We start from the raw sequence: 12201 nt of genomic DNA, 5'->3' as shown, positions 1-12201 counted from the left end.
TACCTGGACAGAAAAGGAATACAGTCATAATATACCTTATCTACCAACAAATTCTCCCTTCTCACTCGAGAAACTTGTCCCTCTGCAGAGCGAGGCTGATGGTTTTGTCTCCAAGGCTTCAGGGAAGACACAGCACAAGACAAAGTGATGGAAAGCTCAGAACTCATTACATGTCATATTGCTTGGGGAAACTTCAGGGATAAAAGTAGCTCTCAAGCTGCAGTATTTGATGAAAAGCTTCAAATTCCTACCTTCTCAGCATAAGAGACTAATGCTGAATCTTTTACCCACAAGAACTCAATTAATACAAGTTTATTCACACTACCGTAGGTGTATTTTATCCTATAGAACTGTACTTGGAATAGGTACGCTATTTTCTGGATGATCTGTTTGGATCAGGTGATTTATTGCTGATTTATCAATGGTTATTGTGAATTAATATCACCTACTTATTTGCCATCGTAGCTCTGACTACGCAATGATTCTGTACGGAGCACTGGATCCTCAACATCGCAACCAATTCCAGCTCCACCTCAACTATAGATAGATGAGAAAAGAAACTCCAGCTACAGTGAAGAGCAGCAGAGCTGGATCCTACAAGTAGCTGCCCTTGGTGCAGGCAAAACGGCACATATAATATCTGTTCCACCAGGTAACCAGCCAACACATCCTTTGAAGATGATTCTTCCACAGCAAATACTTTCCAGTAAGTCCTTTTTTTTTTTTTTTTAATTCTATCAGCAAAAATCCTTAAACTTCAAATTAGCTTTTCTAACTTTAAGTGTACTTCTCAGAAGTTAATAAGGTTTTTGACAAGCCTCACCAGGTACAAGGTATTTTTATGTAAATATAAAAGCTAGTTTCCCAACCATTACAACTAGATCTTTGATTAATCCTCAGTGCTGCCTTAATTCGCTGCCAAATCTCACAAACACACGCCTCATACAAAAAGCTCAAAAGCACAGTAAACCACCCTAAGTGATATTCTCAAAATAAGAAATTCCCGCTTTAGAAATACAAAAAAAAATGCAGGTGTTACAAACAGTCCATTTATTGGGTCTTAAACTACGTACACAATTGAAATAATAATTTTGGCACTACGCTATACAGTGGTTACATGTGCGCGCTGCCACTCGTTAAATACCGCACCAGGACATGGCTGTGCTTGGAATGAGTCACACTCAGCACCTACATCACTCACATGGGTCAGTGCTCCTGCAGGATCGCGTGAAAACCTGAAACACACACCACTTGATGAATTATTTCAATGTACCTCACATCCTATGAGCTAATCACACCGGAATATGTGATGTCAGCATGTAGAGATGGCCACAAGTGTTGCATTAAAATCCGAAGGAGACACGGTAATAATGAGACACAAGAAAACCAAAACAAAACTTCTGCCTTTCAGACACAGAGAGATATTCTGTTAAAGAAAATAATTTAAAAAACTAATAATGGCATTTGATTTGATACAAAAGCCAGAACTACTACCGTATTAACATCTAAGTATGAATCTTTACAAATTAATCTCACAATGGTGTTATGTAAAAGGTTGCAAACTGTACAATGTTTTGTCAATGCAATGCCTCTACAATTTATACAGTCTTTTACAACTATGTAACACATATTAAACATGTTGTTAAATAGCCAATAGATACCAGTCTCTGAACAAAGCTGCAGGCAAAACAATGCAGAGCTTCCACAATCTTCGAACAAGACGCGCTTGCTCAAACAGTGACAACCTGCATGAGAACGTGCTGTTAAAAAGTCAGCCACTCAGTGCTTTTTCACACTTGTGCATACATTTCATTCCGTGAATTCAACCATCACTCGATAGTCCATAATTTGATAGCTGTGGGCTCTAATTATGTGGAAACACCCATAGTCTTTCACACTTAAAAATACGCAGATAATCAGCGATTTTTATTCCACGCGTGTTTAAGCTGTCTATAGGAAGACCTGGCCAGGCAGCAAGAGCTTTCCCTCCCCAAACTTTGTCCTGCCCAGAGATCAGCAGCTATTTACATTTTGATGAGGAAGATACAAAAAGGCAACCCTGCCCTGAGGTGGACTGAATGATACAGAGCCCGATGGGCGCTCAAATCCAAGTACTGAAAAATAAACTCTGAGAAAGGTTCCTGGTGTCGTATGCTGACCAGGCGAGAAGTTGCATCAACAGAATTGGAGAGCTTCACTGAGAATATTCTGGTTTGCAGCACGCTCTGGGTCTGCACGTCTTTGATGTCGGAACAGCTGGGAAGGAGGGTCAGGAAAAGAGGGTAAGAAATGTGCAGAGTAAGTCGCGGTGTGCAAGAAAGCAGGAACGAGACTGATGTGTGATGCCGGCCAGGGACAAGGGGCTCATGATAAACCCACGGTCAGGCTCTGCAAACGCAGTTACGAGGAGGCCGTGGGGCTCCCACGGCTGCTCCCTGGGGAGGTGAAGTTCTTTTCGAATAGAACCAGGTCTTTAAGTTTGTATTTAGAAGTGGTTTTGATTAGGCATCAGTATTGCCAACGCAAAGTTTTCTACGCGATAAATTTCTTTGAGCTTCCTTTATTGTGCAGAAGTGTTCCTACATCCTCATTTTTCCAGGAGAAACCTGAAAAGACAGACAGAATTCAAAATAAGATTATTGCCTCATGTGGTGTAGGGATTTCCTAAGCCTGATGTTGCTGTCAATTGATGTCAAACCAAATAATCTTACCTACTTATGCATAGTAGCAGGGTGACACCAAGAGGTCGGTCAGCACGAGCAGCTGGTCATCTGTGAACTGCTGTTTGTGCTCCTGCCAGTTGTCGTGGTGGGTCCTCCGGAAATTCGACAGCGTTTTTTTCACAGTCATCTGCATAGCAGACAATCAGTATTGATCTCTATCGGTTATGGATTTAAGTTCCGTGGCAAAATAAATGTTGAATATAATAAAAATATTGCTGAGTAGAGCATCGTGTTTGAGCAGTTACAAAGGTTCTGCAGAATTCAGCCCAGTTCGCCAGTGTTTTGAGTTTTACAAGTCTGGTTAAAGTCTTTTGACCAGTATAAAATCCTTATCCTTATAAAAAGGATCCTTTGACCTACAATTTTGAGTTTGAAAGAATTAATAGATTCTTACAAAGCGTAAGTGCAATGCTTTGCCCCTCTTCCTTTTCCTTGAGTATTTCAAACCAATGGTTTGGGTCTCAAACAGCGAGGAATAGTGCACATAAAGCACGTAAGAGAAACAAATCAGAGGAAAACTATCTTCTGATATAAAAATACTTCAGATTATTATCATATTAACAAAAGAGAGGTCCAATCAGTTTATTTCCTTGATTCAGTAAAGCACACCATAGCCAAATGTTAAATCTAAGGAATTCTTCAGCAAGAAGCTCACTACTCTGGTTAACACAGCAAAGCTCAACAAAACTGAATAGACAGAGGAAAAAAAATACCCCAGAGAGTTAAAGGCAACTATTTTAATTAAAAACTTGTTTCTAGGGCTGCTTATAAAACCTTGTTTTAAAAATGAGTTATTTTTTGGTTCAGGTTGGTATTTTCTAGAATGGCATGCACAAAAGTGACATTTTTAATTAAAAAAGAGACTGCTTCCTCATTATAGATATAATTGCTGCAGCTTTCAGTTTATGCTTTAAATTTGAAAGCAAGAACAGAACTACCACACAAAACACTTAAACACAGTCCGTGACTTAAACCGTATTTGGAACCATTTAATAAAAAGCAGCAGAAAGTTTCTTAATAGCTTCCTATTTATTTCTAGGAAAGGGGAACCGAGTCAAGCGTATTTTAGATGCGTTGTAAGTATTTTTACCTCAATAGGCTGCGGATCATTGAGGTGGGCGCTGAGGTCCATGAGGAGCTGCGGCATCCAGGTGGGGACGTCGTAGGGGCTGGACAAGATGCAGGCGCTGAGCCCCAGCACACCCGCATGGCGCTTCACCAGCTCTGCAATTACAGGACCTTAATTGACATTTGTGGGGTCAACTACCTCGTCTAAGACGTTCCCGCACCACACAGCCAAACTTCAAACTGGTTCTCAGGGAGAATATGGCTATTTTAACTGATGGGAATGACTGATGAGCCTATATATTAAACAGAGGTGATTTAATTAGGATAACATACTGATCCTAATATTGACTTTTGACCCTGAATTAAAACCAACCAACTAACCAGCTCTGCCACAGTGGGGAGATCTCTACCTTCTACAGACCGTATAGTCAAATTAATTCGCATGCGTGCATGGATCTCAAAATTGCTTCTGCTTTCTTACACAGAATCGTAAACTCATTCAATGATTTCTAATGCAAGAATGTGTAAAAAAAAATAACCTGCAACTTGCTGTATACTTTATAAACTTTTCAAATGAGCTTCCTTCTCTAAGAATCTTTCTCTCAGCGAACAGGCCATGAACTACATCTCCACTGTTCCCTATTTCTGCATGGAGAATGTTTTCTCAAATACCAGAGCTATCTGACAATATGGAAATCCAGCCCTTCTGGGTCAAAGGAATGTGACTCAGATGCATTAAATGTTTGGTCAGAAGCTGAAGCTTCCAGCTGAGGTTAACTCAGTTTTTTGTTCTGTTTTTTTGTGTGAGTGTGCATGTGGTGGTTTTTTTTTTTTTTTAGAATCAACCCTCACACTGCTAACAAAGAGCAGGTGAAGTGGGTAAGGAGTGAATTTATGTTGTGGCAGCTAAGGAAGTTTATTTAGTGGGGAAACAGCTATCCCCCATTATCTGCGTTCTCAGCTATGTGGAACTGTGCACACTGTAAATGGAGAAATCTCTGAAGTGTTAATTCTGGAAAAGCAATAAATTAGTTCAACGTGGGAATACATAATAAAAAAGCATTATTTACTTTTTTTTGGTAGTAGTGTATTATTCATCATTTACTCTGTAAATTAAATTCTCGAAGCACTTAACAAGGATTAGGATCTGCACTGCATACACAAACAATAAGGTACAACAGGACAAGTCGTTTACCATTAAGGTTTATGAATGCTTAGGGGGAAAAACCTTTGCATGGGCAACGGGCCTGATGTTTCTCTGGGTAGATGTTCATTTTCTAAATACTGCTTGACCACAGAACAAATCCTATTCCATCCGGAGCGCTTGCAGAATAAGCAATTTAGGTGTAGCACAAAATATTTATTCCTTCCCAACCTGCTATCAACACCCACGGTTTTAGTCTCCAAAGCGATTTTCTTACCACCAGAAGGAATCGTATCCACCGCTGAGCCCAAGTCTCGCTTCCTCTTCTTGGGTAAGCTCATCTTGCAGAGCTGTTCGAAGTGGGTCTGCATGGGCACGTCCATGGCCAGGAAGCTGCACTGCAGGAGCCCGCTCAGCGTGGTCGCTGCCATTTCCCGCACCTGGGAGCACACACCACAGTTATTAAGCACACACACAGAGCGACAAACACGTATCTGCGCTGGTACTACCCTGTTAAGCACACCCAGCAAGGCCAAGTTACCAAACTCTGCCCAAGAAAAGTATTTAAAACATCCTCTTATCTCATAGATCATAAACTACTAGTAGTTTATTATATGGCTCTTTACAAATTCATAAAGATAGTTCTACTGTAAAACTACCTGCACATAGTTTGTCATAAAGTGACCTACTAGTCAAGCCAATAAGGTAATTTAACTCTGTTGTCAAGACATATATCACAATTAGCTTTAGAAAGTTTTAAAACAGACTTTAGATGAGAACAAGATGCGCCACCCAAAATAATCAACTCGCTTTACAAAATTTGTAATAGTTTCTGTACTAACATTAGTTTTACCAAGAAAAAGGTGTACTTTATTCAAAAGCATTTCGTTTTCTCCCTCAAATGTACGTGGAGACATGAGAACTGACAAAAGCAGAAGAGCTTTTCCAAGGTAGAAGGTGAGTTCTTGAGACAGAGCTGATTCTGTTCTACCCATAGCACAAGAATTCTTTGAGAGACACACCAGACACAGGATTACTAAGCAATGACAACTAACTTCTGTGGTTCATGGGCAACAATTCAGTTCTATCACACTCCAGCGTTATATACTTTGTTGTTCTGAGTTCCAGTTCCTTTCACTACATGAATAAAAACAAGAATTCCAAGTTGGAAAAGTATTCTTCTCTTCAGTAGCACAGAAACTCCACAGAACAAGACTAAACTAAGTTTTCATCTAATTACCAAACCACTCAGAACCCAGATCTCCCTTTCCATTCCTCGTAAAACAGCCACAACACATTGTTAGTGGATTATAAGTGGAGACAATTCAATCATTTGCTTTTAAAAGCAAGTATAACCCATCAGCTTTACTAATCTCTCTCATCTACTCCAATCTTCCCAAACCATCAAGTTACAGAGCTACAAAACCATGTTTAAACAGGAGTCCCTCCAAAACTCACTTCCACTTTCAGTCATTGCAGGCTGACAAAAACCTCCCAACATTCAAAGACTCAAAAACCAGATCGACTTGTTGAAAGGCTGATAAGAGTTGCCAGATTTGTTGGTAAGCACGTTCTGTTACACACGACTGTAAACAGAACACGTGTCTCTGGAGCTCAAACACCTCCCAGCGCTTTGAATGCAATGCAGATTAGAATAAATCACATCCTTGAACATCGTGTTCTGAACCTCCACAAAGCAGTATGTCTAGCTGCAAGTGCTGCAATAATTAAACACAGTCAGTTAACAATGAGCTCTTGAGACCTCGCTTCATTCCATTTAAATTTCTACAGCATATTATTCAAACGTGATCTACTTTGTTAACAGCATAAGGACGGACGGAGCGCCAGGCTGTCAGTATTGTTTAGCAGCAATTTGTGAGTCTCTGAAGAACCAAGCTATTAAATGAAACATGATGTGCTAATGCAAGACCCAAAATAGAGAGAAGCCTGGCTGTAAAGTGAGCAAGCTCCCAAGTGAACTGTACTCATTTACATCACTACTCGCTGTATTAAAACCACTTTCATTTCTAAATTAATCATCTAACTAAAAGGAATCCTTCGCTGTGAGGAGCACCTAGAAGCAAAGCTGCTAAAACCAGCCATTAACAAGCTAATAATTCATCACAACATCTGACGCTAAATAACTTACAGATCATCATACTCACATAATGACTTATCGAATATAAAAACTGCAGAGTAGCAGCAGAGGAATACTCTTCCAATCAAGTATGGCTTTTTTTTTTTTCCTTTGGTCAGAATTGACTGATCAAGGTCTATAAAACTGCAACAATAGCAGAACAAAACCACTCAAGAGCACAAGCAAAACCCAAGTGCAGTACTTGCAAGGGGCTCCTGACACATGAAAAAATCTGAAATCAGCAGGCAGTTTGCAAATGGCAATGCTAGCAATATTAGAAGTGCAAACTGTATATTACAGCAAAGAAGAAGATGGGCAAAATCATTAGGTCTGGCACTTTTGTATCCAAATAAGCAATAAAAATTATAAATGTATCTTTAAATCTATATGAAGAAACAAAATCTCAGTTTCACAGGATAAAGACACCAAGTACTTGTGAAAGCTGGGGATTCTACTGAAAGCACAGGTTAAAATCCAGCATTAAAAAATACATATGAATTATTCTGCAGCATACTACATCTTGCCAATTATTATCAAGAAACAACAAGATTACTTCTCAAAGAAAAGCAAAAGCTTCCATGGTAACAATGTGATTTTAAGTGGCTGTGAACATAGATCAGCTTTTTTGATTTGCACCTCTGTAGTGCAGAAGAATAATTTTGTATGTTTAAAATAACTCGATAAATTGTATTAAAGTGAATAAAAGGTATTTTTCAAAATGACATGAGACTATGAGGTCTGGAAAGAAAAAAAGCAGCCAAGCACCCAAAAGAAGGATTTCCTTTGTGTTTGCCAACAGCACAAAAAGCAGTGAAAAGGATGGCGTGGGGTAAATGGCACAGACTGGAGGTTAACGCTGAAGGTCCTTCGCTGTGCTTGAACATCAAATGTACTTACATATCTAATACAAGCCTTCAGTCCCATAAATGAGTGACATAGAACGAAATACTTTCCTGATTTCCCCCCAACTTCTGGAAGCCTGACAGACAAGACTCAATGATTCACATCAGACACCATTTTATTTATTTTTCCTGAGAACAAGCTTATGGTCCCGACAGCACTTCCAAGAGCATCCTGCACGTCCGTACACGGATCTTCAACAGCGCGTGTACCGCAGCCATGAGCTTGGGTTTTATCTCCTGCCATTTGTATGTACTCAAGTATCACCAGATCAAGACACGCACAAAAACTTGTCAGACTGACAAGTAAGCTCACTATTATCTTTCTGAGTCATGTAACACCATTAGTAACAGCAGCTGCTAGACAACTCTGTCCTATTATGCACGTATCTTTCACAAAGCTAAGGAAAATCTACTTATAACTAAAGAAATAGTTCCTTAGTGGCCTGGATGTATTAAAAAAAAAAGTATTTTTGTCATTAAGAAGCTGATATGACTAAACGGGAAACAGACCTAGAGTAATAAATAGTGGGTTTATACCATTTTCACATAGGAAGAATCTTCTACCAACAGCCATGCTAATATTTACAGTAAAATGATAATAACCCTATTTCAGCTGTACTTAAAGAATGAAACAAAGCAATGTTCCATTCTGTTGAAAAAGTAGGAACAATGGAACTTTTAAAAATCACTAATGAAGTATTTTCCAAACAGCTGTTTTCCTGGAATGGAGTATTAAAAGAAAAAATGGAATAAGAAATAAGCTAGTGATGTTTTCAAACTATGAAGAATGCTACGCTAGAAATACTTGCTGTGGTAATTTAGAACCGTTAGCTTTTCCACAATACACAACAAGGGCAAGAAAGCAGTCGTGTGAAAGCAGGCATTTCAGAAAAGGTGCCACTCGCCTCAAGCTGCTCGTCTTCCAGCAGTTTTATAACCAACCATCTGATGTCCTTGACCGCTGCTTCATTGTTGAGAAAGATGAAGAGATTGTAGAACACCATGGTCTGGAGGTAGGTTAGCACGGTATACCGAGCATGCCAAGAATTGCTTCTTGCTGTCTGCAAGTGAAAATTAAAAACAACTATGAGAACGGAAGAATGTGAAAGAAAGCAGCTGCCTGATGTAAAGCTCACAGTATTTAACAAAAAGCTTTGGGGGACAGTTGCAAGTAACTACCCTTATTCAGGTATTTTTGTTTCATACACTCTTCAATTTCCAAAGCACACATTTATTATTTAAATGATAATTTATTACAGGCTTAACTTCCAAAGTGTACTGTTATTTAACAGGTACCCAATACTGTAGAAGGAAGCTGGCAAGTTTCTCCCTTTGATTGATTTCTGACATCAGCCATAACGCAGATAGAAATAAACCAGGAATTCCATTCTTCTTGAGTAAATATATGTGCACTTTATTTGTGTAGTTTTTCAGAAAGCAGTAGGAGTTGATAAATATACTGTAAAACTACGAAAAAGCAAAGATTCAAGGGCAGTTCTTTATGGGACGACTCATTTTGAGACTGATTTTTGAATTGTTATGCTCATGAGGAGACACGTTTGGCTTAAACTGATCCACTGATTAACTAAATTTTAATTTATTAAAATATTTTTCTATTTCTTATCAAGATACAAATTGTTTAAATGTTTGGAAGTAGGAAACAAACCAAAATACATTTACTAAGAATGTTTCAAAACACTTCTAATAAATTATTTTCTTTCATGCCTAAGAAAAATCAGTATTCGATTCTCTTCAAATCACGACTACTGTAAAATCTTAAAAAAAACAAACCCAAAGCACAGAGTGCAGTGGGTAACAAGAAGCTTTAAGCTGTTCAGACCATACTCACTTGTTTTAGCACCTGAAGTACCAAAGGCACTTGCTGAGGATACAGCAAACCCTGAGACATTAATGACAAACACATCTTTGCATCTCTTTTGAGCTCATCGTAGCTATTGTCATTTTCTACCGGTGCAATCTATAGAACAAGATCAGAGAAGGTGGGGGGGGAAGGGCTAGTGTTAGTAAACAAGCATTGCTAACTGCAAACTCCTGAAAGAAAGTATTTCAAGTATTCCAGTATTTCAAGTTCATTTTCACATAAGTAAACCTTTGTTTTGTGGTCACGTACATTACTGTCGGATATCTGACTGCTGTTTATATAAAGACTCTGGAGCGTGCACATGTGTGTTAATGTAGATATGCAGCACTGAATGACCCAGCTTCATAAAAGAATGCAGGGACTAGAGGTGCCAGGAAAAACAAGATATGTAGCACCATTTAGAAAGAGTTGTATAGTCATGGAACAAAAGAAAACAACTAAAGCATCAGAACAGAAACAACATATACTCATTCATGAATTAAACACTTTTTCCTCCCCCATGAATTAAAAATGTTTTTCCTCCCAAATTACACATGTACGGGGCATTCACCTACAAGTGATTACTGTCAGAAAACCATTTAACAGGCTGGATTACCCGCTGTAAACATACATAAGCATAAAAAAACCCATTTGACCTCCTCAGCATGCATGTTTTTTTATCACCATTATTGGTTTGCTTTTTATTTAAAAAGTCCCTTATGATTTTGCTTTATATATGGAAGGCTTTTTTAAAATCAAACATGACTAATAAAGCAGCAATTAAAGCAAATACCTTGAAAAATAAGGGCAGAAGTTGGAGCTGCTCAGTGACAGCTGTAGAGAAGGACCGTCCTGCGCTTGCCATCAACCACTTCAGAACTGTTTTTATAAAGAGAAATGATCACTGATTAAGACGATAAAAACCAGTTAAGTTTGACCTTGTAGAGGAGACTTTATTAACCTCAGCCTTGTCACAGCACAGATCTGAGAGGTGGAATTCTGGACTGTAACTGTATGATTTGCAGCCTTCAATCATCACCCCCTAAAATATACCCCTGACCCCCAATTTCTTAACTCATTAAGTAACTCACTAGTTTTTAAGAGTTTAATGCCCTGAGTTCGCTCATCTTGTTCACCAACTCCATTCTCTTCCATAACGTGATTCTGAATTTCTTCATCTGCTTCCATGAGAGGTTTAAGATTTTCAAGTATCCGGGTAGTAAATTCATGGACACGAGGAGATTTAGTTGCAGCAGTATTTGGCAAGGAAACATCTATCATGAATATGTAGGTCAAAACACTAAAAAAAAGCAAACAAAGCAAGCAAAAACATACAGTTAGTATGACTGCTGTCTAGAGAACACAGCTAAAAGGTATCTGAGATCCATTTGCTGAACTTTGGAGTTTAATACTTATTGAAAATTTCCTCTTCACTTCAAAGTTATTTAAAGACAAATGTTTTTCAAATACCCTCTTTGTAGATATTTGAATCAAGCAGGGTTAGACACCCACTGAGCTACAACTCCTCTCTCCTCCAAACAGATCTGCAACTAGTTCTTAAGTCACTGAGATGTTCTCTAAAAGATTCCCTGTATATTTATGGCTTATTAGGGCTTAGATGCAGTAAGGTGGGGTGGGTTTTGTTTTTTGGGTTGTTTTGTTTTTTTTTTTTTTAGTTTTGTTTTGGGGGTTTTTTTGGAGGGTGTGGGGTTTTTGTTTGTTTTTTTGTAACAGCTGAAGTCTCTGCAGCAAGACTGCTAACAATAATTTACCTAACTTCTATTACCAGTGTTCACACACAGAGATAAGCACGCACCACATCAGCGCAATTATTTACATACTCAATTACCCACCAAAAAAAAAAAAAAAACCCAGAGGAAAAAAAAACCCAAGCTGCAGAAGAGAACACTGACCTTCCTATTCTCTCTCGGACATTCTTGTAAACCTGCGTGAGTTTGGGTTCCAAGTACTTGAGCAGCCTGTGCAGCAGCTCCGGTACCCTCCACTCCTGCTGCGCCAGCCCACCTTGCAGCACGTACAGTCGGCTAGAAATGACATCAGCACAATATGCTCTCAATACATTTTATCCGTGCTTTATTTCCTCCTTTATTCAGTCACAATAAATCAGTTAAATTTTACCATGCATCTACAAATGATCCTCCTTCACCACTCAGTGGAGATTCCAACAGCAATTCAAATAACCAGTGCAGTTTCCTGGGATCTCTGCTCTCCTGAAAATAAATGGGTATCGGAGATATAAGCAAACTGGGCATTTTTTACATGTAAATACTGTATAACCAAGGAAAGTTTTGACAGAGATTTTATTTGCATCCCTTGGGTTTATTCTATTAAGCAAGTGCAAAGTT

The 12201-nt window shown here is 38.8% G+C and overlaps 1 protein-coding gene across 3 annotated transcripts in view; it reads right to left on the bottom strand.

Annotated features, from left to right (window-relative positions):
* Positions 1 to 1035: 1035 nt before the first annotated feature.
* The window catches only part of PSME4 (proteasome activator subunit 4), a 48308-nt gene continuing 37142 nt past the window's right edge, over positions 1036 to 12201 (bottom strand). For 2 of the 3 annotated variants that reach the window (XM_065633081.1, XM_065633083.1), the window contains 10 exons: positions 11975 to 12066; positions 11749 to 11880; positions 10927 to 11135; positions 10629 to 10714; positions 9824 to 9952; positions 8880 to 9035; positions 5213 to 5375; positions 3814 to 3947; positions 2712 to 2850; positions 1036 to 2606 (listed from right to left, as the gene is read on the bottom strand). In XM_065633081.1, coding sequence (XP_065489153.1) covers positions 2716 to 2850; positions 3814 to 3947; positions 5213 to 5375; positions 8880 to 9035; positions 9824 to 9952; positions 10629 to 10714; positions 10927 to 11135; positions 11749 to 11880; positions 11975 to 12066 — 1236 coding nt within the window. In that variant the 3' untranslated portion in view covers positions 1036 to 2606; positions 2712 to 2715. The remainder of the gene's footprint in view (positions 2607 to 2711; positions 2851 to 3813; positions 3948 to 5212; positions 5376 to 8879; positions 9036 to 9823; positions 9953 to 10628; positions 10715 to 10926; positions 11136 to 11748; positions 11881 to 11974; positions 12067 to 12201) is intronic. The other variant, XM_065633082.1, reaches the window with a different exon arrangement.

This window comes from Caloenas nicobarica, chromosome 3, assembly GCF_036013445.1.
Source record: "Caloenas nicobarica isolate bCalNic1 chromosome 3, bCalNic1.hap1, whole genome shotgun sequence".
Taxonomy (NCBI): domain Eukaryota; kingdom Metazoa; phylum Chordata; class Aves; order Columbiformes; family Columbidae; genus Caloenas; species Caloenas nicobarica.
The sequence above is the reverse complement of the archived record's forward strand: the minus strand, read 5'-3'. Positions and strand labels throughout refer to the sequence as shown.